Source organism: Lampetra fluviatilis, chromosome 50 (assembly GCF_964198595.1).
Source record: "Lampetra fluviatilis chromosome 50, kcLamFluv1.1, whole genome shotgun sequence".
NCBI classification, from domain to species: Eukaryota; Metazoa; Chordata; class Hyperoartia; order Petromyzontiformes; family Petromyzontidae; genus Lampetra; species Lampetra fluviatilis.
This window is the reverse complement of record NC_136324.1, coordinates 3,055,213-3,081,153: the sequence shown is the minus strand read 5'-3', so window position 1 is coordinate 3,081,153 and position 25,941 is coordinate 3,055,213. Positions and strand designations below refer to the sequence as shown.

The 25,941-nt window shown below is 50.5% G+C and overlaps 1 protein-coding gene across 2 annotated transcripts in view; it reads left to right on the top strand.

Moving 5' to 3' along the window:
• The window catches only part of HDAC8 (histone deacetylase 8), a 187,816-nt gene that overhangs the window by 52,459 nt on the left and 109,416 nt on the right, over positions 1–25,941 (top strand). For both annotated transcript variants that reach the window (XM_078878243.1, XM_078878244.1), the window contains exons 6-7: positions 4,818–4,895; positions 12,700–12,808. In XM_078878243.1, the coding sequence (XP_078734369.1) occupies positions 4,818–4,895; positions 12,700–12,808 (187 nt within the window). The remainder of the gene's footprint in view (positions 1–4,817; positions 4,896–12,699; positions 12,809–25,941) is intronic.

The window sequence follows — 25,941 nt, the reverse complement described above, 5'->3', positions numbered from 1 at the left end:
CTCGTCGTCGTCGTGCATTCTCGGCCACCCAAGGCCAGTGCCGTGACCTCGGCTGCCCCCCCCTCCTCCTATTCGAGGATTCAGCCAAGGTCGTTTCAAGGCAAATTCTAATTTTGACAATTCCAACTTTCGCGACCAGGGTGCACGTGGTTTATTATTGTTGTTGCTTGCTCGTCTCGCGGGGGGGGGGCCGGGGGGGACCCCCCCCAAATCCAGGGCCGGATCAAGGCACGAGGGCTTTAGAGGGCTGCAGCCCAGAGGCCTCCACCAGCTGGAGGGCCTCCAGAGATGAAGTGAAAAATTATTTCATTTGAGAATGCTGAATTGTATTTGTTGTTCGCCTTGTACAAATACATTTTATTTCTCTTTAACTTTGTTTTCTTGTTGAAGATATATTACTGGGGGCCTCACAGTACCTGTGTAGCCCAGGGGCCTACACAATCTTAATCCGGCCCTGCCCCAACCCCTTGCTTGCATTCCTCCGGGAGTTTTGTGAGCGACGTGACCTTGGTTGCATAAACAAATGCTGATAATATTGGTGTGCAATGGTTGCCGCGGTGGTGAGATGTTAACTACTTCGCCTGGTATACAGGAGGTCGTGGGTTCGATCCCGACGCCTGCTGTATATTTGGAGTTTGCATGTTCTCCCCGTGGTGGCACAGATTTCTCTCCGGTTTATCCCTACACGTTTAGAAACGCGTTAGAAATTTCCACGTGATCAGCCACTTATTTGGGCTGTCATTTGTGATAGCCAGGTTGCTTCTGAGAGAGAGCCTTACCTGGTCAAATAACAAGTTTAGTGAATAGGCTGATGAAGTAAAAAATATAGATTTCAATTTTTTTGCATTCATATGTGGAGACGTGTATTCATTTGTGGAGAGACGGCGGCAGCTTGGACAGGCCTTCATCCAGCAGTGGATTGACCAAGGCCAATGATGATGGTGTGGAGACAGAACGGAGTCGGTCTTTTACCCATAACCGCTTCGTGCATTGAATGACAAGTCCCATAGTTGATAGGGAAATGCTCTTAGAGCATCCGACCTCGCTTCCGTGATGAGATCCAGAATGTTGAAACCAGATATCATTTTTTCTAGCTTTTAACAAATGCTTCTGGATAATATCGGTCGGGGAAAGATCAAATCGGCTGACAATCGGACTAACAAACAACCCGTGGGAAAACAGCAAGGCGGTGTGCTTATGCAAGGTATGTGCTTTTGCCCTTGAGGAGCCCATCCGGTATTCTGTAGGGGACGAGCGCCCTTGCATCAGCCCGGGCCGGGTGCCTGTCTGAAAATGAAAAAGCGAAGCGCCGTGCATTGGCGCCGATGATCTATGGGCCCTTTGGCTCACGGCGGCGCTGTGATACACTGCAGGGCTTCATTAGCAACGCTCCCAGCCGGCGCGCTTCCACCGCTGAGACGACGCAAGGCGTCCACACGTGCCGCCACCGGCGACGGGGTTTTTCTTTTGTCATCTCGACGATCCTTCCGTGTATTTCATTTTAGGTGGCTCGCGGCGCAAACGCGCTGGACTCGCAAAACGACAAGGTCGCAGCTTTGATTTCGATCTCCCGGCGCGCCGGTTTAAGCAACGGTGCGAGTTTATTATGACCACCCTCAACCCAACCCCCCGTCCTCCCCCCCCTGTCCACACCCCCCACTGGCTATTTCAACATTGGTAGCAGCTCTGTACTGTACAACGCAGATAAGTCGATGGGCAGGTGGGGTAAAGTGTGGGCACTCTCACCCAGTCGTCCAGCGTCTTGTGGGGCCCGCGTGGAATAGTCGGGCCAAATACCCCATTTCAAGAGCTCCCTCTAGTGGAGGCCCTGAAGCCAGCGGTGCTGTGAGCAGGCTGTTGCAGGGCTGCGCCTTCACTCAGAAATGCTCCGGGACATCTGCCTTTAACTTTTGAAGCAATAATATGCAGTCCACCACCGATTATGTATTTTTACGGCAGATTTTTTTTTTCCCCGTTTATTTATTTTTAAGTCGATTTTTGGTTGGGTAGGTTGGGGAGGGCATTCTTTTCCAAGGTGGCTTTTTTTGAGCACGGAATAAAAAGCACGCAACGTTGCAAAATAAACACGAGCAGGGTTTGTCGCCAGAGGTTGTGGCATCCAAGGGCACGCGCGCAACAAGGCTTTCGAGTAACGCGTAACTGTGTCTGGCTTCGTGGCACGAGTTGGATCAGTGCATTTGCATGTGGATTCAATCCCATTGAAACCGCACAGGCAGCAGGGGCTGGCCGAGTGGGTGAGCGGCGGGGGCGGGAGAGTGTGGCAGTGTGAGAGAGGAGCGGTGGCGCAGCGGTTAGCACGCTGCGCTACGAACCCGTCAAACTGAGTTCGATTCCTGCTCACGGCAAATGCCAGTGACAATTAACTGAACCGGTCCTGGTCCTCCCCTAGGTTTACTCAGCCTCAAATGAGTACCCTGTGCGGGGCGTAAACATCGCCACGAGGGAGACAAAGGCGGCCGGGTGTGTTGGCCACCCACTCCCGCATGTGCCGAGCCGGCCTTCGTAGGTGCTCGCTAACAGCACTTGCCCCAGCAGTCTGTTCGGGCTATACGGGGGGTCTTTGTCTTTGGGGTGATGATGGGTAAGCCTACGGCACAATGCTCTTGAGATTCTTCGGTGGTTTTGGGCAACTTTGTGTTGGGGGGCGGTGTTTCTGACATTGAATCAGCAACAACCACGAAAACAGCCTCCGTTTGCCACCAAGTGGCGGTGACGTCACCGCAGCGCTTGTGCCATGCTAGGTGCACCTTGCGACCACACGTGAAGTGTCGAAGGCTGTTGTCCCCCACCCCCCCCCCCCCATGACTGACGCACCATGGCCCCTCAGTGCCCATCGATAAACCTGCCAGCGGCAAACGGGAGGGGGTCAGTCTCGAATATTGCAAGATTGTTAAATCGGGCCCTACATGAATAATAAATGAAACCTTCAATATATTATCGTTAATAAATACTGCATCAATATATAGGGGTCTCCAGGGGGCGGGCGGAGGGAGAGCATGTGGGTAGGGGAGCGATTTAAACTATAAAACTAAACTATTTTTTTTATTTTACCAGGTAAGAAACTGAGCTACATACCTCTTTTTCAGAAGCGACCTGGCCACAAATCGTAGCTCAACGAAGCGGCTTATCACGTGGGCATTTCGAACAAACCAAATACTCTTAAACGGGTGATGTTGATTTTAAATGTTAGGTGAAACACCGGAGGACCCGGAGAGAAATCCACGCGACCATGGGGAGAGACAGACATGAAAACTCCAAATATACCAGGCCCCCCCATCACTCCACCTCCCCGCCCTCCCCCTGCTTGGGTCTGCCACTTGCCTGGATCAACCAGCCATGCCATTGGCTGAGATGATGAAGGAACTGGGGGTGCTAAGAACCACTGGGGGGGGGGGGGGTGCACACGGTTTTATCCTCTAACGCGTGACAATTGGGGCGGGGAGCACGGCCCACCTGTTTAAGAAGTTCACGGTTCGAATCAAGCGGCCGCGCCAGTTATTACCGCGGTTATTAAAGATCCCCTGACATCATTCAAAAGAGCCAGGGGCCATTATGTGCCCTGTGTCAGGTGACCAAATTTTAAAATTACCCATAAGGTTCTCAATTTGCAATGCACATAACAGTCATCTTGCCCCGACTGTAAATAATTCGGCAGAACCCTCCTGAAAAGGAGTCATAAACCATCATCACGCAAACTCCGGTCATCCTCGCAGCAGCGGCTTTTGGCTAAGCCATTAAACAAACACGGTCACCCCGTCGCGCGCTTTCAGATGCGATTCTGCGGCCGTCTGGAATGCTCTTCCTTCCGATATTAGGAAGCCACTGGTGGTTGTGCACTTTTAAATCGAAGTTGAAAATTAATTTATTTAGAACTGCTTTTTGTTTTTAGTTTGTTGTCCTTCCCCCGCACTTCCGATTAGCGCGATTGGCCACGTACGCTGCGAAAGAAGTTCAACGTGCATTCGACTGAGTGAGGCTTTCCTGGTTAAACAAGCGTAGTAGTAATAATGATAACGTTTGTAGGTTTTCTCCGCGAACACCAGTTTGTTGTCACGCGCCACTCATTGTTCATGGCATTGGCCAAACACAACGATACAGGAGCCTCCTGAAGGACAGTCTTGAGACTTGAGTGAAGTATTCCTGGATAAACAAAGGGCATTGTTGTTGTTGTCATTATTTATTTAGGCCAGGCCAGGCCAGAGCCCGTTGAGACGCAAGTCGCCAAAGCGGCACAGGGTGGCACACACACACACACAGGGTGGCGCGCACACGCGCACACATGCACACACGCACAAACACACACAGGGTGGCACACACACACACAGGGTGGCACGCACACATGCACACACACACGCACGCACACGAGGTCAATAAACCGCGTCGGAGAGAAAGGAGTGCAAGAAAACATCGAACAAGTTAACGGCTTTTTTATGAGCCCACTGGTGGATGAGGGCCTCCCCAGGCCGTGCAGACTGTGGGACTGTAGAACGTGTTCCCGCGTGCGAAGTTTCGAATCGAACTGTCAAAACCGAGAAGATGAGTTTGTGAAACTGTGCGCAAGCAGGTGGGGTGTGCGATGACGGCCTGCACCCTTTGTAACTGTGTGGGCCTCGCTTTGTCAACCCCCAACCCTCACACCGCACCACACCACGCCACACCACGCCACACCACACCACCATGCTACACCACGCCACACCACGCCACACCACTCCGCACCATGCCACGCCGCACCGCACCACACCACACCGCACCACACCACCACGTTTCACCGCACCATGCCACCCCCATACCCGCAGGTGTGGAGGATGCCTTCTCATTCACCCCGAAGGTGATGACAGTGTCCGTGCACAAGTTCTCGCCAGGTTTCTTCCCAGGTAAGAGTTGAAACACCCAGGCACCCCACGAGGCACCGCGTCACTCTCACCCTGTGACCAGCCTACAGCCCTGCCTACACTACCCCCATAACTTACCCTAAACACGTGACCATCCTACAGCCCTGCCTAGACTACACCCATAACTTACCCTAAACACGTGACCATCCTACAGCCCTGCCTAGACTACACCCATAACTTACCATAAACACGTGACCATCCTACAGCCCTGCCTAGACTACACCCATAACTTACCCTAAACACGTGACCATCCTACAGCCCTGCCTAGACTACACCCATAACTTACCATAAACACGTGACCATCCTACAGCCCTGCCTAGACTACACCCATAACTTACCCTAAACACGTGACCAGCCTACAGCCCTACCTACACTACACCCTAACTTACCCTAAACACGTGACCAGCCTACAGCCCTGCCTAGATTACACCCTAACTTACCCTAAACATGTGACCAGCCTACAGCCCTGCCTAGACTATAACCATGACCCTATGGCCAAAACACCCAGAATGCACCTCTCTGTCCACTCACTGCTAGACGGTCTCCCCTTGCTCTGCTGATCGTGGGGGGTTATTTGACCATACTTCACCAGACCGCTGAGTGTGCGGTGGTGAAGGGGAGGGGTCTGGGGGCAGAGCCAGTTCCAATGTTACTCACCACCGGTGTTAGCCGTAGCCGGCAACTCAAACTTTTGAGTCACCGGATTCATAGCGTGGTGTGCTAACCGCTCTGCCACTACTCCAATCAGCAGGCTCTGTGCGTGTCATTTAAGAGGGCCGATTTGATATCGAGGGCCCGTTGCAGGTTCAGGGCTCACCGCGGGGTTTTTTTGGTCTTTTCGCCGAGAAACCGTTTTTTCGAGCACCAAACGGAAACGAAAATCTGCGGAGACGGGCCGGGGGCTTACGCAGATTTCTTTTCTTTTGCCTGAGGTGCTGGGTTTTGTTCACTGGGAGGCAGCAAAGTGGTGTTAAGATAATACAATAATATAATACAATAATACTATAATAATACTATAATATAATACAATAGTAATATAGTAATACACCAATAATAATATTATAATTATTTAATCATATTCTATCATATAATAATACTACAATAATGATGATGATTTAATAAGGTGGAGAGCACTCCCTGTCGGTGTATTATCATCATCATTAATGTTTAGTTATTCTCACATTGATGTTAACGTTGATGTTAGCCAACCGTGCTAATCGCGTCTACGATTAGCGCCCTTGGCTACGTACAGTGTGAAAGAAATTAAACATCCTTACATACAACAGTGATGGAAGGACAGTGGCATTTTAAATCATACCTTTGGGGAACCTAGTGAATAAGTCAAGTTTACTCAAAGAACGTGAAAATAATAATAACTTACAGCACTTTTCAATTTAAAGCTTTCGTGACTGCAGGGATTCATCTTCTTTGTTCTTTCGGTAAAGTCACGTAGAATGGAAATAATAAAGTAATAATCCAATGCCGGATGAAGGGCTCCTTACACTCTGTAAATTAATGGCTGTTGTTTTTTTTAACCATACTTCACCACGCTGGCCAAGTGGGTTCGTCAAAGTGCAGGCCGGATCTAGAAACTTGCCACGGTCCGGAAGAAGATTTTTTTAAAAAGGGCCCTACATTCATCATAATTACAACAACAACAAACATTCAAAGCAATTTCTTTGGTAAATGTCAATAAAATACCATTCTTTGTGGTCTCAATGAAGGGGGCACGGAGAGCAATCGGCACCCTTATCCCTCTGTTGTCTCCTCGATTCATGAAACGGGGAAGGGGACTACAATCCAGTCACAACTCGGATATCACTCACCACTCATGATGAACGTGGCCGGGAGTCAAACTCAGGCCTACAGGTTAATAGCGCAGTGCGCTAACCACTTTCGCCGCTGCACCCACCGTATGTTTATTTGAAATGTGGAAATACAAAACGGAGTTCTGCTTATACAGTACTGGGTATAGTCTTACCCAGAATGCATCAGAGCAACACACAATGAGGTTTACAAGCAATACTGCTGTTGCCATTGAACGAAGTCCCATCGTTTATACACCGTGCTCTTGCCAATGTCATCTCGTAAGCCCGGCGAGCATTTGTTTAACAAACCTGCTTTTGCCGGCGAGACCAAAAAAAAAGTCTGTAAATCGGTCCAGAGTTTGCTTGCTTAAATGCCGCTTGATAACGTCGGTTTGGGAAAGCATTTGTATTATGATATGTGGAGACGCACAAGGGCGTTCTGCTTATACACTCTTTCTCTCCTCTGTGCGCATTAGCCCGAGCTAAAACCACAGCCGTACACCACATGCACACATTTGCGGCGGGGCAGAGCAGCGCTTGTGGCGACACACTCATTCAGTCGCGGCCGGCATGAAACAAAGGAAGCCATCCATGTAATGTTGACACACAAAGAGCCACACAGCCTCCCTCCCTCCCTCACTCCTCTCTCCCTCCCTCCCTCCCCCACCTCCACTCCCACCCGCAATGTCATTTGCGCTTGTCTGAATGCTATTTTTTGGCCAATTGAGAGCATTCCTCTTATAGTCCTATCGATGGACCCGTGTGCCCTCCCTATAGATTTTCATATCCGTACAAGAGTAAAATTATATCTGGCGCAGTTATCTTGATGGGCTTGCTGCACGCGCGCACACGCGTGTGCGCGCGTGCGCGTGTGTGTGTTCGCATCAATGGTTAGTGCACTGTACTATGAGCCTGACAACCCTGAATTCGATTCCCAGGCACGGCCGACGTCAGTGTCGACTGGTAACAAGACTTGTCCTAGGCCTCCTCTAGGTTTACACATCAGCACCGGCGAGACAAAGGCGGTCAGGTGTAGTCCACGCCAAACAAATTCCTGACGCGCTTCACTGGCCTCAATAGGCGCTCGCTAACAGCGCTTGCCTCAACTGTCTATTCGGCTGAATAATGGAGATGCTGTTTCAGTCTGGTCACACAGTGCCTATATCCAACAGGCGCAGTGTGACCTTCATCCGGCAGTGGCTTGGTAAAAGCGCACTGTGCTACAAAATGAAAATGATTCCCTGCTCAAAAGAGCATTGAGGCAGTGTCCGTCTCTCGTTTGCAGCCCTGAGCCAGTGTTGGGAATGAATTCCACATTCCCATGGCAAGGGCGAGTCTCTCCATTGCACAAACCACGGTTGACTTCCTTACAAAGCGGCGCTCGTTTTATCTCACCCCAGGGTAGATGATGGGTTTGGTAAAAACGCCGCAAACAAGACTTGAACCTCGCAACCTTCCGGCTGATTGCAATCCGCCCGCTCCGTACCGCTGAGCCTCAGTGCTGTTGACTTGGCTGCGTACGGATTCTGGGCTTTTGACTTTGCGTCATTTGTTCCCTTCCGCGGTGGTGGCATGGACAGCAGACGCGTGAGTTTAAGACGGTTGTGGGAGGGAGGAAAAACTATAAACTATTTTTATTTTACCAGGTGAAGTAAGGCCCACTGAGCTATGTAGCTATGTTTCTCAGAAGCGACCCGGTCACAAATACTATCCCAACGTAGTGGCTTATCACGTGTAAGTTTTTTTTTATAGCAGCCAAATACTCTAAACGCGTGGTGATGTTGATTCTAAATGTGGAGAGGAAAAACCGGGAGGACCCGGAGAAAAAAATCCACGCGACCACGGGGGGAGAGAGAGAGAGAGACACGCAAACTCCAAATATACATCAGCAGCAGGCGTCAGGGTCGAGATCGAACCCACGACCTCCCGCATACCAGGCGAGGTAGTTAACGCCGCGGTGGCGAGAGGGAGGAGGGCTCGCCTCCAACACGACGTGCTCGCAGCCACGCGCCGCCCGTCAGCGCCGGTGACGTGCGCTGGCGCGGCAGAGAGACGCACGCGTTCGTTCCCTCCGCGTGCGCTGTTTGTTTGAGAGGCGCGGGTCACGTCACCCTCTGTCTCCGCGCGACCCGGCACGGCGACACCACCGCCGCCTCCCTCCGTCGCCCACCGCCGCCCCCCCCTGTCGCTCCACGAACCGTCAGCGGCGACCGCCAGAGCGTTTGGAAACGGCCTGTGAAGGCCACGAGACAAAATAACACTGAAAAATAATCTACGCAACACACGCGCTAATGAGTGACCGCGTGGAGACGGGAGCGGAGGCAACATTACGACGTAATGAGATTATTACTTTAATAGTTAATTTGCAACGATTGCCGTCCAAATGTTTTTACTGAGACTTATTAAGATTGAAAACTTGCACTAATTTTCCCTTTTGACATTGTTGCGCCTTGCTCCTCCTGATTGGTCATCCGTTCAACAAACAAGCGCGGAAACGAATTGATTCGGTCGGCATTTCCAGTTTTGGGGGACAGTGGTTCTCGGTGGCAGCAGACCGAAAAGATAGCGGCAACTTGGGGTTGAGGGCCTTCGTCCAGCAGTGGATTGATCATGGCTAACCGTGACTAATCTACCGTTCAACCAATAATACTAATCTACCATGTAACCAATAATACTAATCTACCGTGTAGCCAATAATACTAATCTACCATATATCCAATAATACTAATCTACCGTGTAATCAATAGAGGCCTGCATGTCCAAACCGTGCAGTACCCAACGCACTGCAAATTGGAGCAGTAATTACTTATTGTAACATACTCCTCGCAAAACAAACACTGGTAATTCTGTACAATACATTGTACACGTTGAAGCACTCATTATTTTGCTCGTGAAATGCACGCGAAGCCTGCCGCTGTGCATTGCACACACACACACAGGGAGCACAAATTGAAGCGGCGATTATTTAATTCAAACCAAACATCCCTTGATTAAAAATAAACACACGTATTGCCATATCAATATATCGCATTTATCTTCAAACTTTTTTTTGTTATTCAGAACGCATGAGTCATTCGCTTACATGTCACGGCCAGCACAACCTCGACATTGGCATTCAGCCCCTGAACGTTATTTCCGCCAGCGCTTGCAGGAATAGAATTCAGCTCGAGTTATTAATTTTTTTAAATCTGCAGGCTTTCGGGAAGAAGCCCACGCGAACTCGGGATTTGCTGCGAGTCCACTCTGCCAACTGACCGTCGCGTGAACACAGCGGCCCAATCCGAGAGGCGTGACCGTTGATTGAGGCTCTCTCGAATGCCCTCTTCCACTCTTGCCCGCCCGTCGCGTGAACTGGGCTACAACATTAAGCGGTATCAACTAGCATACGTAAACACACACACGCAGAAAACAAAGCTTCTGCTGTTTCGACACCGGCCAGCCGGCGGAGTAACGCAATAAATAAGGTCCCGGTCAGGATGTTTGTTCGGTCTTTGAAAGGAAATAACATTTAATCCATCGGGCCACGAGCCTCACCGATTAACATTTCCCGGTAACGTTTTGTTCAAACAAGGCAGGCTCGGGCTGGCTTCGTTTTCGTTGGGAGTCGTCAGCGAGGTTTGCTGCCATAAATTCCCACGCGATGCATGATAGGCCACTTCGTTGAGATGTTATTTGTGGCCAGGTCGCATCTGCAAAAGAAGCCAATAGCTCAGCGGGCTTTAACTGTTAAGTTAACAAATAGTTTAGGTTTATTTGTATGTTTATTTTTATATACTTTAAGCGGTTTTCTTGGTTCTTTCGGTAAAGTCACATAGAATGGAAATAATAAAATAATAAAAAGAAAACATAATTATTCTTTATTATGTTTTATTATTTCCATTCTACGTGACTTTACCGAAAGAACCAAGAAGATAAATCCCTGCAGTCACGAAAGCTTTAAATCGAAATTTAAGCGATTTGTTTACCTTTCCTGTACTATCTTGATTTGAAGCTTTCGTGACTGCAGGACTCCATACTCTCTGGTTCTTTCGGCCCTATACTTTGACTCCTGTCATGTTTTTGTATTGTGGTTGTTGTTGTAACATTCTGAACTTCCCCGACAGGACATCTATGAAAAGAGCTTCATAGCTCATGGGATTCCTCCGGTATAAATATATAATCTGATTCTGTTTGGCCTCTCAAACCAATGCTGCTGGGTGACCAACCCCATGCTATGAGTAAGGTCCCCGCATAGGCACCATGGCAACAATAACAACACAAACAAAACAACGCTGATAAGCTTCGCAAAAAACAATAGAACATTTACAAAAATATAACCATGCTGTGTCATGGTTCATTGCGGGAATTAAAATAATAAACATGTAGTACATTTTTGTAATAGGTTTTTACCCTTTCAACTGGTACAAAAAACTGACACCTTTATACAAGGCATCATGTTTGCAATAACCACAACACAAGCAGTCAAAATGCAAACAAAAAGAAACAACTCTGATAATGATATGCACTGTCCCTGAAGTTGATTGGTCCACACCCAAGACAGCTTTCCTTAGAGCCTAGTCTCCATTGGTGTTGGACCAGATGACGCCAAAAGGCGTACAACTCAAACACAGCGCACTATCAAAGTATTGAGAGCTCGGGGTAAGCATTGACTGCTTGTGTTGTCGTTATTGCAAACATGATGCCTTGTATAAAGGTGTCAGTTTTTTGTACCAGTTGAAAGGGTAAAAACCTATTACTATATTTTGCCACTGGTAAAGGAGGTCTCATAGTAGTAAATTTTTGTTCACGTTAAAAGTCAAATAACGTCCCCCGGCCCACGGGACGCATGGAGCAACGGCCCCAGTTTAATCCGGCAAACCGTGGACACGTTTCAACGTTTTGAAGTCTCATCAGCGGTGTGTCCGTGAGGAACAAATGGTGCCTCGGTTGCCTTTTGTTGTCGGTCATAGCCGTACACAAGCGCCATGGAAGCCTGCTCGGATCAGTTCCAGAAAATGCTGCACCACGTGTACTGTGGCGTCGTGGAGGATTGTGGGTAACCGTGTGAGCGATGTAGTCAGCTGGTGTGTAGGTGCTCGGTGCATTGTTCATTCGGGGGATCGTGAGAGATGGCAACAGCTTTGGGGGGGCAGGGGTGGGGGGGTGCCTTCATCCAAAAGTGGATTAATCATGGGTCAAGATGATGATTGTTATTTTATTCCTGTTGATATACGCTGATTGGTTACGGAGTGGTTAGTTTAGGAATTAAATTCAGAAGGATAGTTTTGCTCAAGCTGATTTCTCTTTGGATATTACGCAAACCTCATTATTCATATATAACATTTGAAAAGCATGTACGTTGTGCAGTGCTTAGCGAACTGAGCTGTAACCCAGTGATATCTGAACCGGTCCTGTCCAACCACCCCACCTCCCCCAACACACACTCCTTCACTAACCCGCACTGACCAGCAGGGCGAAGTATGTTCAGTGTGTGTACGTATGTTGAACTTCTTTCGCGCCGTACGCAGCCGACCACCGGTACTAAATCGGAGGTGCGGGAAACAAACAAACCTCCACCAGTGGCATGGCAGGGGAAGGCCTTGATCCAGTGCAGTAGTGCATGCAGAATCTACAGTGGCTTGCAGGGCATACGAGAAACAATGACAACGTATACAGATCGAAAGTCAAATCAATTCTCGCACGCACTGTTCAGTGCGGTTATTGTGACCGCCGTCGTCAGGATCGATTTTAACACCACGAATATCTGAATCGGTCCCGGGTCTCCCCTAGGTCGACTCGGCCTTCAAATTAGTTCCCAGTGCGGTGTGTCGTGAACATCGCCACTGGGGAGACGAAGGCTGCCGGGCAGAGCGCAGGCCACCGCCCCCCTCGTGTGCCGTGCCGGCCTTAATAGGCGCTCGCTAACAGCACTTGCGCCCGTAGCCTGTTGATGGCCATACGGGATGGTCTTTGTCTTTGGTCTCTGTCTGTGCCCGCAGGTACGGGAGGAATCGACGAGGTGGGCATGGGCAAGGGGAGATATTTTGCCCTCAACGTCCCGCTGCAGGACGGCATCACGGACGACAAATACTACTACGCGTGTCACACGTACGTGCTGCCCATAGCGCCCCCCCCCCACCGCCCTCTCCATCCTTTTTGCCAACTGGGGTTGCCACCTGTTCTGTTTTTCCCAGGATCGTCCTCTCTTTCAGGTGGCTCTCCCGGGGAAATCTCCAAGTCTTCACGGTGGTATTAAAAGTCTCTTTATATTTGTGCAGTCGGGTAACGATAATATTGTCATACGCCACTCGAGACGAAGCATTTACACGTAGCTCTCCCCTCTTTTCCGTATCTTGAGATTTCCTTCCCATTGCTATGATCTGTGCCGGTTTTATTATACCCCGGAGGTGGTAACCCGATTCCTCTGCTCCTCCTAACACACCGCCCCCGCCACTGTCAAGTGCCCCCTTCTTGCGTTCGCTTCGCCGGTCGATATCCAAATCGCTCGGCCGCTCCATATGCCACGTCGTCGCGTCCAATCAGCCCTTGTCGTGCTCTCCTTTCTGGCCGCCGCCATCAGGGGCAGCCCTCGACAGCGCGACGGCTGTTCGCTGGGCAGCTTTGTGGTTACACGTAGACGGGCGTGTGGGGGGGGGGGGTCGGAGGGGAGCGTGCCTGAAGTGGTGCGTGTCACGTGACGCCGTTGTCCGTGACCCGACACACGCAGAAGACAGCGCCGCGGTCTGTCGCCACAATCGTGGCGCAGCCAGTCTGTCGGAATGAGAATTTTTGCTTATCCTGGTGGAATACGATGAGCTTATTAGGATGTTCAGGATGTACATGTGTTGAACTTCTTTGGCACCGTACGTAGCCAACCGTGCCAATCGGAGGTGCGGGGGAAGGACGACAAACTAAAACGCAACAAAAATGAGTTTTCAGTGGCGGCATGAGTACATGAAACCATACGGAGCGACAGCTGAGAGGCAGCCCCAAGCAGCTCACGAGCCGCGGATTCATGAAAACCAGACACCGGCTCAAATAATTTAAATCCTTGTAAGCATAACAAGGCCAATTAACGCCACAAATACAATTCATACTATCACTCATTCCGAGCGTGTCTGCATCTCTCTTCTGTCATCTCGCTGCGTCTCTATCTCGCATGATTATTTCTACTCTCATCTCACTCGGATTTTAGTAAGTGCAGAGGCGGGGGGGGGTAACATATGTTTTGCTTAGGGTCCTCAATAGGCCACCAGCACCACCACTTGGTCTGGATTCCCTTCCTCGCCGAGTCGTCATCTCAAATTAAACTGCGTAGCTCTTTTTCAAAAGCGACCTGGCCACAAATTATAGCTCAACGAAGTGACCTATCATCACGTGGGAATTTATAGCAGCAAACATCGCTGCCGACTCTCAACGAAGACGAAGCCAGCCCGAGCCAAATACTCGAAACGCAGCCAAATACTCGAAACGCAGCCAAATACTCGAAATGCATGTCGATTCGAAACTTGGAAGGAAAATACCGGATGACCTGCATGCGACCACGGCGAGAGAGAGAGAGACACGCAGACTCCAAATATACAGCAGGTGTCAGGGTCGGGATCAAACCCACGATCTCCTGCATACCAGGTGAGGTAGTTAACATCTCCTAGCCACCGAGATGTTAACTACCTCACTATCAATCGACGGGCGATGACAGTGCCACTGCTGCAGCTGCTGCTGAAGAGTTTCGAGGCAAATTGAAACGTGGGGCCTGAACTTTGGAACCTGGAAACACAAACTGCAACCCCCCACTGTTGTCCCCTCGCCTGCTCGCCGCGGCTTTGCGGCGCAAATATTAATGCGATCGCGCTCTTTTGGCGGCGCCTCTCACCGAAGTCACCGGGAATGTTCCGATTTCGGTAGCCTACGCAGCCTTAAGCCCCTGGCTGTCGTTGAGTCTAAACAAACTGTTGTCACACCGGCGGCTGCGCCTGCACCTGCGATGCGTCGTGGGGAGCAGAGTTCAATGCAGCAAAGTCCATCGCTGTACTGTACTTCTGTGCCACCGCCGCCGCCATATCACCGCTCCCCGCCCTCTCGTCAGCCCGCGTCAACCAGCGTGGTATAGCGCTGTCAAATCACCTGGATGACGAGGAATACCGTCACCCAGCAGTGGCTTGACGCGAGTGCTCGTTGCTTGTGCACTTGGGAGTAACACGGTGGGATGCGGTGGATTCGAGGCGAGGGGGTCCGGTGGATGTCGCACGGAGGAGATGGAGAAGACGCGCGCGCCGCAGATTTTAGCGCGCGTCGCCGACGGACAAACACGCCACGTCCTACGCTGGCATCGCTTCGCTCGCGTAGCGAACGTGGCGGGCAGAGAGAGAGAGAAAAAAAACGACGAACAACAATGCTCATTCGCTGGCGAGGGTGACTCTCACTCCGCATTCCTTAGGCGTTGTGTTTTCCACATTGCCACAGCTCCATGAGCTCAGGCAATTAAATTTTCTGGCACCACCCTGTCTGTTGCCGCCAGCGCCGCCAGCGCCGCCGCCGCCGCCGCATCGTCGTCGTCATCGCTCGACCCTTTCACACCCAAGATTTCTACACTTGCCCACAACAGAGATCTCCCTCCGCCTGCCAGTTACCCCCCCCCCCCGCGCTTCGGGTGAGCGCGCACGCGTGCACGCCCTCGTCACGTGCAACCACCTTCGGGGTGCAACTCTGGGTGTGCTTTGCTTTCAGAAAGTGACAGCGTTCACGGAGTCACTTTCTAATTTTGCACGCGGCCACGTGCATGCGATGCTGCCCAAGTATAATTTCACGGGTTGGTATGTAGCAAGTCATCGTTCTAATCATCATAATCATTATAATCGCCGTGAGCCATGGTCATTCCACTGCTGTATGAAGGCGGAAATTTACGGTAATATTGCCTCTGAAAACATTTCATAAACGTGTCCGATAGTTTTGTTCCAGGAGCTGGTCCTGCTTCTTTGGTGACGTCCACAGGTTAAACATCTGGTCCAAGAGCTTTCTTCATCATCCTGTCGAAGGGGCAAAGTTGACTTCTCCAAAGTGTGACGTCATAGAACTTCGCTCCCCTTCGTCCGCGACGCACGCATCAGAAGCATGGACACGGACAAATGAAAATGGAAGGAAGGCTGGAATGCGCACAACAAAAAGACGCGTGGAAAGGTGCGCGCTTAGGAATTTTACGCCGAGAGATCGAGCGAAGGACAAGGGGAAATCGGGGAGCAAACGCCGATTCGGGGCTCCACATTGTTACGGGATTATTTCGATTGTTGTTTTAGATTATTTGGCTGCTATAAACGTCCAAATGATAAGCCATTTTGTTGAGCTATCATTTGTGGCCAGGTCACTTTTGAAAAGTAAGTTAATGCCTCAGTGAGCCTGGTCTGGTAGGATAGGGATGGTTTAGTTGTATGTGTGCTGTGGGATTTGTTTACCTTTATTGTACTTTGCGCGCCTATCGTGTTTTTGTATTGTTTGTTATTGCAACGTTCTTACCCACCCCGACTGGACATCTGTGAAAAAGAGCTTTGCAGCTCATCGGATTCCTCCTGCAGTATGTTGTTCGGATTCTGATTCTGAAGCGGGACTTGTGCGCGCGACAGTTCGCTTGAGTGGCCGATGGGGCGAAGGTGGCATGGAATGGCGTCCAAAAGGGGAGACGAAAGCAACGAGATCGGCCCATATGTGGACCTGAAAATGGATTGTGGCATCGCGAGACTACGAGGGATGGCGAAGGCACGAGGAGGCCTTCGCCCGGCAGAGGATCGTTTATAGTTTGTGGCTGACGCGTATGATTTTAGCCAAAGCGCACCCCACACATACGCCGCAGAGGAGAAACGGTGGCACGGCAGTTAGCATGCCGCGCTTTGAAGCCTGCGACCTAGGTTTTTAATTGCGGCCACAGACAACATCGGTGGCAAGGAGAGTTTTGTTTGCAAGGGTGACCTGAGGCATTAGACTGCCAGTGGGGGGTGATGATTGCTGCGGTTTGTGTAAGGGCACCACGGTGCCGAGATGTTAACTACCTCGCCTGGTGTACAGGAGGTTCGTGGGTTCGCTCCCGACACTGACGCTTGCATATTTGGAGTTTGTGTGTCTCTCTTTCCCCGTGGTCGCGTGGATTTTTCTCCGGGTCCTCCGGTTTTTTCCTCCACATTTAGAATCGACATCACGCGTTTACAATATTTGGCTGTCTCCCTGACAGACCTGGTCTTCACCTGAGGACGGCTGCTTGCGTTGTGGCCGAAACGTCGTGAGAATTATTTAATTATGTTTTATTTTATTATTTCCATTCTACGTGACTTTACCGAAAGAACCAAGAAGAAAAAATATTTGGCTGCTATAAATTTCCACGTGATAAGCCACTTCGTTGAGCTATAATTTGTGGCCACGTCGCTTCTGAAAAAAGAGCTACGTTGCTCAGTAGGCCATACCTTACCTGGTAAAATAAAATAAAACATGTTAGTGTAGTTTCAAGTTAAACCCGTCACTCTTGCCTGTACGCTGCCGCCAGTGCCGTCACTTTTGGCGTGGTCGGGGGCGTGAGTCCGGTATTAAACGCAGACTCGTTACTCAAGCGGGGCGCATCGGCATGTGATGGTATCGTCATAAAATCGGCGTTTTACGGCGCGCGCTCCGTTTTTTTCTTTTCCCAGACCAGTGGGAATCGCTGAGCAATCCCCCAACTCGTAGTCAGAGAAGTAACACACCTCTCCCGTCAGCCCGAGCCGACTACTAATTATAACCGAGCTACGTGCACGCACACGTGTGGATTCGCTGTAATTAAATAGAACCTGAATGCCAAGCGTCGCATTAAGTGCCGTTAATAAGTTTTAATGGGTGGAGGGTTGAGCGGTGCGGCACAGCGGTTCGTGCGCTGTGCCATGAACCCGGCGCCCCAGAATTCTGAGCACAGTCCGCGTAATCGGCCAGTGATACCTGAACATGTCCACCGGTCCTGACCAGCATGGTGAGGTCTGTGCTGTTGTAGTGGTATTGACATCGAAGACGATTGCTCGTTTGTTTTTTTTATGATACATTTTTTTTCATATTTTTATAATTCATTTTTGTCATTCAAGGACCCAGAATTACAAAAGTAGATTTCAAAAAGAGGGGGGGGGGGGAAACGGCAGTTAACGTGTCACAAACTCGACGGAAAATTACGGATTGATCTTGGGCGTCTGGGCTCGCTACCCCCACCACGACAGGGAGCAGCAATAAATTATTGTCTTTTAATCCCTTGACTGACATTGCGTGGGGAGGCGGCATTTATCCAGTGGTGGACTTGAGAATGCCTGCAATTTATCTTTGCTTATTTTTAGTAAGCGGTGAGCTCATCAGTGAACGCTCGCACTCGGCTGCGTGAGTGCTCTTGTGTAGGTTTATCTTTTCGTCGGGCCTGACTCTCCTCCGCGTTTTATTCACCCACTCGTGGGAATTCAGAAGCTGTGGGTTCGTTACCTCCACGACACGCATCAGAATCGTCCATCGGCCATCCGACACACTCATCTTCTTGGTTCTTTCGGTAAAGTCACGTAGAAGGGAAGTAATAAAATAATAAAAATAAAACATAATAAAATAATTCTCACGACGTTTCGGCCACAACGCAAGCAGCTGTCTTCAGGTGAAGACCAGGTCTGTCGGTGAGACAGCGTCTGACGCTTGCGTTGTGGCCGAAACGTCGTGAGAATTATTTTATTATGTTTTATTTTTATTATTTTATTACTTCCCTTCTACGTGACTTTATCGAAAGAACCAAGAAAATGAATCCCTGCAGTCACGAAAGCTTTAAATCGAAATCCGACACACTCGTTCATTCTCCCCTCCCACAGCCCTGCAAGCATATACCTCGTTGTTTAAACGGGGAGAAGTGGGGGGGGGGGGGTGCACGGCATAGACACACTCGGGCTGGGAGACACGACTCAATGCTACATTAAACTATCTCCACAAAATGCTCGATGCTAAACAGAATGGCTGGGAGACACGACTCAATGCTACATTAAACTATCTCCACAAAATGCTCGATGCTAAACAGAATGACTTAACGACACGACTCTGCATTTTCCCGTCTATCTTGATTTCTGCCCTGGCGCACGCCCGCCGCTGTGCACGAGGGGGCTGCTGCTGCCACGCTCCGTCGCTCAATTCCACCCGGTCCCAACCTGCAGCAGTCAAGCTTTACAACTCGTCGCGTGAAAACTTTGCGAACTTAAAAGGAAGCATTCCTCAGCAGATCCAGTGCGGTCGCTCGCGAACCACGAAGGCAAAATAAATCGATGAAAACCCGCCACTGGCGTTGGACATTGCACCAACGTCATTTGACTCGGCCGTGAGAATTTTTTAAAAGGCGGTTAGCTTGAGAGCCTTCAAGTTCCAGGGTTTGACGGTCTCAGCCCCCCTCGATCCTTCAGCCACCCCGATGCTGGCCAACTGCCGTCTTGTTGTGACGCAAAACGTCGCCCTCCGTAAAGGACGCCGTGCTAGGAGCTGCAAACGCACCAGACAACGACACCAGTGAAGCGTAATTGGCAATAAAAGGTGTGAGGCCAAAGTGATTATTTGCAAACACAGCTGTCTGAAACGAGCGTTGCTACTTGTGTTTGTTTGCGTTGAAGAGGCTCCCTACCTTCGAATCGGCCGCTGCATTGCAATACTGCAATACTGAAACGACTTAAACTACTTTTATTTTATTTTTACTAGGTAAGGCCAACTGAGCTATACGCCTCTTTTTCAGAAGCGATGTGGCTACGAATGATAACTCAACGAAGTGGCTAATCATCACGTGGAAATGTATAGCAGCCAAATACTCTGAACGCACGCTGATTCTTAATGTGGAGGGAAAACCCGGAGGACCCAGAAAGAAATCCACACTACAACAGGGAGCGACAACTTCAAATATACAGCAGCAGGCGTCCGAGTAGGGATCGCGAGACCCACGGCCTCCTGCACACCAGGCGAGGGAGTTAACGTTCACCACCGTGGTATCCTCAATACTTGGCTCTAAGAGCCACGGTGTTTTGCGTTACACGGCGCCCTTACGGCGGTCGGTGGGCACGGCCCGGTGGTAGTGCTGCGTTTGCCACTTCTTACAGAGGTTCACGGTCTCGAACCCAGCGGCCGCCCTGATTAATACTGCGGCGGGTGTGAATAAACATGGGATCAGTGCGTTGATATTTGCGCACGCCCCGGACACTGTCCGTGAAGAGGTAGTTCCGTTTTGTACCCAAATTTTCCCAATTCGAAAAATAATTCCGCCACAAATTTGGTCAATTGGGATGATACAGACAACAATCGTCAATCCCCCCTACTGGCAGACTGGTTCAACAAAATCAACTTGCAACGCTGCCGTAGCCAAAAGTCGACAATGTCTCGTGCGCAAGAACAGTAAAAACTCAACGCGTTCACGAATCACAAATAACACGGCCCTGAAAGGAAATATCTATGAGGCAACGTTACGGGCAGAGGCCCTTCTGCACAGCGCACAGCCGAAGAGACAGACTTGGCCTGAAATGTCACACGCAGTATTATGCACACAAAATATTTTCATCATAAAGGTTTTTGGGTTAGATCGCGTTATTTATAAATGTGTCGTAACCCTCCACCACCCGACACGGCCAATCAATAAAAAAATGTGTCACGTTCACAAAAGACAAATAGTTCACTACTTTAGCCGTATTGTCTTTTGTAAACGTGACACATGTTTTACTGTTTGGCCGTGTCGGGTGGTGGAGGGTTACGACACATTTATAAATAACGCGATCTAACCCAAAAAAACCTTTATTGTGAATCATATTGGTCGCGAAAGCCTACGTGTTAAACCAATAATATGTATTTGATTTTAGAGCAGCCGTATCCAGCGCGGAGAATTGTCAGCATCAACATGTAACGCAGCGCACGATTGCCGGGCTCGGCGGCTTCCCGAAGCGCCAAATTGACCCGGTGCGTAACATACGGCGACGCAATCGCCCGCCGCTGTGCCAAGACCCCAACACGGGACCGGCGGCCGCAGCCTTCGTGAAGAGCGCCATTTCGCCGCGGCGCCAGGCATCGCCCACGGCGCGCGGCGATCCACGTCGCACCCTTCGGAGGTCGAGCAAGGGGGCTGCGCTGCGCCTGGATGGTGCTGGGCGTTGACGGGTCACCAGGCCGATAGAGGGCAGTGCAGCGAAATCCATTGTTCTGTAACCGCAGAGACAACGATCATCCCCCCACGTAGCCTTCAACAAAGTGTTGGGGAAAGTGCTGTTAGTGAGCGCCTGTCAAGGCAGGCACGGGGCACGAGGTAGTGGCTGGCCAGCACCAGGCCCCGTCCCGCCTTTGTCTCCCTAATGCTGATGTTTGCGCACCACGCTAGTTACTCATTTCAGGCTGAGTCGACCTAGGAGAGGCTCAGCACCGGTGATTATTATTGTTCGTAACCCCCCTCCCCCAGCGTTCACCAGCCTGCACCGACCAGCATGTTGAAGTAATTTCACGTCACCCCTCGCGGCCTGCAGTGGATTGACAGGCTCGTAGTGCTCATCCAGCAGTGGATTGACAGGCCCGCTTTGCGTGCGTGCATGCGCGTGTCACTGGAGGGCGTTTAGGAAAGTGCCCGTTTGGTTTCCAGTAAAACATGAGCGTTACATTTTTTCGGGGATTTGATGCGATTGTGTCATGCCTTTAATCCATTCAGCTCTCTGGAAGTTGTGAGGTCACCCACACTGTACACCATTTTGTATCCTCACTGCTAGCTTCCTGCATAATGGAAAAAACAAAAACTATTGAAATGCATGGCGCTTTTGAGTGTGATGCAAAGATTAACCCCGATGTTTTTTTTATCCGTCTGTAAGAAGCGATAGCATTCTGACATTTCGAGCGCGGGTTCTTTACGAGCACTAGCGGACACAGACAACACGTGGGGCGCAGTGTCACTCCCTCCTCAAACTTGAGTGGATGTAAATACACGCTCTCCTATCATGGAAAACATTCAATTAAGTTTATTGAACGCGGTGACGAGATGTTAACTACCTCGCCTGGTATGCAGGAGGTCGTGGGTTCGATCCCAACCCTGACGTCTGCTGTATATTTGAAGTTTGCATAGTGGCGAGATGTTAACTACCTCGCCTGGTATGCAGGAGGTCGTGGGTTCGATCCCAACCCTGACGTCTGCTGTATATTTGAAGTTTGCATGGTGGTGAGATGTTAACTACCTCGCCTGGTATGCAGGAGGTCGTGGGTTCGATCCCAACCCTGACATCTGCTGTATATTTGAAGTTTGCTTGTCTCTCTCCACGTGATCACGTGGATTTTTCTCTGGTTCCTCCGGTTTTTCCCTCCCCATTTAGAAACGTGCTTTTAGAGGATTTGGCTACTGCTTTAAATCCCCACGTGACGAGCCACTTCGTTTGGCTCTCATTTGTGTTAGCCAGGTCGCTTCTGAAAAAAAAGGCTACGTAGCTCAGTGGGCCTTACCTGGCAAAATAAAAATAAATAGTTTAGTTTTCTTTTCATTACCAAGGTAAAAAAGGCAGAGGTGCCCGTTCTATTGCTCACCACGCCACTACTGGCAGAAGAGGGTATTCTTGGACTAGTCTTCCCAACGCTGGCCAGACTTCTCAGAAGTGGTAGTTCATACCGACGCATGACCCCACCACGCACGACCGACCCCATTGAATAAACGTGGCATACTCATTTACAATGCGAAGGGGTTGGGTGCGTTTTGGGCATCTCGTGCCGTTGTAGTACTGTAATTCACACTGCCACGCCTGGAGATTGAAACCAACCGGGACACGTCTGGATTGCATGTTCCGTGCGTGCTGACAGCATCGCGTCAGTTTGACTTTGGCAACTCTATGGTCGAGCAAATGGTGCCAGTCGGGCGTTTTATCCGTTGCAAGGCTTTATTAGAAGCACCGCTGTGGTTTACAATTGTTGTGAAAAGCAGGTCAAAGTTATTTTTAATATTATTGGAGTACAATTTTTTGGTTTGTTATTTTAGCGCTTGCAAAAATCGCTCGAAATATATTTTTAAAAATCGTTCTATACTTTTCTTTATTTTGGGGGGAGATGGGGCGACGGCTTTGGGGGGGGGGGTCCAATGGTCCATCTGAGGATTAAAAAAAGCCAATTTGCAAATGCATCGTGCGTTCTATTCTAGGCGGCGTGCTGGATATGACGTCTCGCCAGATTTTGTCCGCTCTATTTTTGTCTCTTCCCTTATTTAGGGCGCCCTAAGTGGGTGACGGTGTCGTCCTGACGCGTTACGTGCCGTGCGCGCGCAGCGACATGAAGAAGAAGAAGGTGAACGAACAAACAGGCTCCAAAGCTCAAGGCTACGGCCGCCCCCCCCCCCGCCGTCTAATTATAGCGCCGACGAATGGGATGTAAACTCCATTGATTGTAAGGCGCAAGACACCGATGCTCCCACGCGTTCCACGGCACCCGCTGCTGTGACCGCCACCGAAAAGCACGCCTCGTAAAAAACCGGGCCAAACGTGAACCCGCAAGCCGGCGGCCCTCTTAGTTCTCCTCGTTCGCCACGACGAGGCCTCGTCCTGCGGCCGTAAAAACAAAGAGGGGGGGAGGAGGAGGAGGGGGGCCTTCGTTTGGCCCGGGTGGCCGGGTGGTCGTCGTTAGAAGCGAGTGGCGAGGAGAGAGGAGGAGGAGAGGGGGGGACCTCTCTCGTTCGTGGCTTCTCAAAAAATGTTGTTCGTGACCGAATGCGACTCCGCGCGGGTCGCGCCAGGCTTCTTGTGCCTTCGTTCAAATTGTCGCCGTGAAGCGTCGCTTGACACGGGGGTTACGAGATTTTGTGGGTTTTTCTTTTACCCGAAAAGGCAAGAGATAGAGAGAGAGAAGGGAGCATTATCCCGATTACACAATTGCTACTAAGTGGTGGGCAGGTTAAAGCGCTGCATCTTGTTATGCACTGTACTGTTCTGAGCCCCACACCCACTTACGCTGCTGCTGCCCGCTTCCTGTGCTATAAACCCCGGCTGCACCCCCCCGTCCACGCTACCCCCCTCCTGAACCCCCCACCACCACCTCCCTGCCTCTCTCCTCTCTCTCACCAGTTTGCAGCAGCAGCAGTGGCAGCATCTGTTTGTGGAATGGACTGTACTAGTTGTCTGCCCTGGACCCTTGTGTGGGGGGGGGGACTTAGCACTGCTTAGACGACGCGCGGAGCTGTATTCGTGCAAATGTAGCATTTTTCATCGTCGTCGTCAGATCCCCCCCTCCCCGTCTCTAACCCAGCGGGGTTTTTTTTTCGCCACCGCACGAGTCCTGCTCATTGGCAGAAGAAGCCAGGGATTTTTTGTGTTCTTTCCCAGGATGGCTAAATTATGGCCGGTCAATTCCATCTGGTCAGTGCCGCAGAGGAAGATGGCCTCTGGAGTGAGCGGCTTGGTCAGTCAGTACAGGCGTGGTGGGGGTTTTGGGGGTTGGTTTTTGTATTTTCTTCCGCACACTCGGGACGAAGAAGAAGAGGGGGGAAAAATGGATGAAATTGCTTGAAGTAGCCGTCATCGCCAGTGGCATTATAATCTCTTGGAGGTGGCCCTTGGGAAGGGAGGATGGGGGGTTTAATCCACGCTACCCATCCCATCCCTCACTACCTCCCTCCCCCTGCCAGCAACCTTCCCCACTCGCACTGCTAAACACTTACAGTGACATCGCGGGACACATCCCACTGCGATCCCTTATTGGAGAAGGCATTCACCTTCGGGAGGAGACGGAGGAGGAGGAGGGAGGAGGATGAGGAGGGGTGGGCGACCCTTTACGATTTGTTCCAGGCCATCCGGTTGCCAGGTTACCGGTGCGTTGCCAGGCGACCCTTCCTCCTCCTTGTCCATTTTTCGTAGCTCCACATCGGATGCTGCCACAACCCGGCGGTTGTTTCTTAACCGTTTCGCCAACGCCGCCGCCGCCGCCGTTACTTAACATTCCTGACCGCAGTCCGCCACATTCAAGCCACCCCACCCCGTTATGTTTCACGGCCAGCAAAGCCAGCCACGTTTAAGGCGCCACCACGATCATCGCCGCACTCTCATGCAGTGCCCAGCAGACCATAGGTGCAGCAAGTGCCGGTCGTGTTATTGTTTTCCATTTTTCACGATGATGAGAATGATGATCAACTTCAAGGACAGTGCATATAATTATCATTATCAGAGTTGTTTCTTTTTGTTTGCATTTTGACTACTTGTGTTGTGGTTATTGCAAACATGATGCCTTGTATAAAGGTGTCAGTTTTGTACCAGTTTAAAGGGTAAAAACCTACTACTACTAATGATGATGATGTTTGTGTTGATATGATTCACGGGGTGAGGGTCACCTTAGTCTTGATACTTTCTCGGGGCGTGAGAATGATTTTTAAGTTTTGTGGGGGAGGAAGGGCAGTTAGCCGTGGGGGGCAAAATTTCAAAAGCCAGGGGGCACCATAAAAAACACTGTTTTTAGAGTATTTGGCTGAAATGAATTTGCACGCGATAAGCCACTTGGTGGAGCTATCATTTGTGATAGCCAGGTCGCATTTGAAAAACAAGCTAATAGCTCAGTGGACCTTACCTGGTCAAATAAAACGTAGTTTATACTCTTAGGTTTTTTTCGGTAAAGTCACGTAGGTAAAAATTAATAATAAAATAAATAATAATAGAGGTGGGTGGGGGGATGGAGGTGGGTGGGTGGAGGTGGGGGGATGGAGGTGGGTGGAAGTGGGTGGAGGTGGGTGGGGCGTGGAGGTGGGGGATGGAGGTGGGTGGGGGGATGGGGGTGGGTGGGTGGAGGTGGGGGGATGGGGGTGGGTGGGTGGAAGTGGGTGGGGGTGGAGGTGGGTGGGGGGTGGAGGTGGGGGATGGAGGTGGGTGGGGGGATGGGGGTGGGGGGGTGGAGGTGGGGGGATGGAGGTGGGTGGAGGTGGGGGGATGGAGGTGGGGGGATGGAGGTGGGGGGATGGAGGTGGGGGGGGGGAGAGCGTTCCACCGTTGCACGCAATGTCCACACACACACACGCGACGCTCACGCGTGCGTGGCGCTAGAGCGTGGCGGTCGAATTGTTTTGGGGGCCGTGTTGTTGTTGTTGCTGCTTTTCTCGGTATTTCTTTTGCGTCATATATCCATTTGCAAAACAATCAAATTAGCATCTTTAAAAAAACACATTCTGTTAAGTTCCAAATGTGTTCCGGTGGATTTTTTTTTCAATGTTTTTATGGCATGCCCACATTATTTTTTTCGCATGGTCAGCCCGT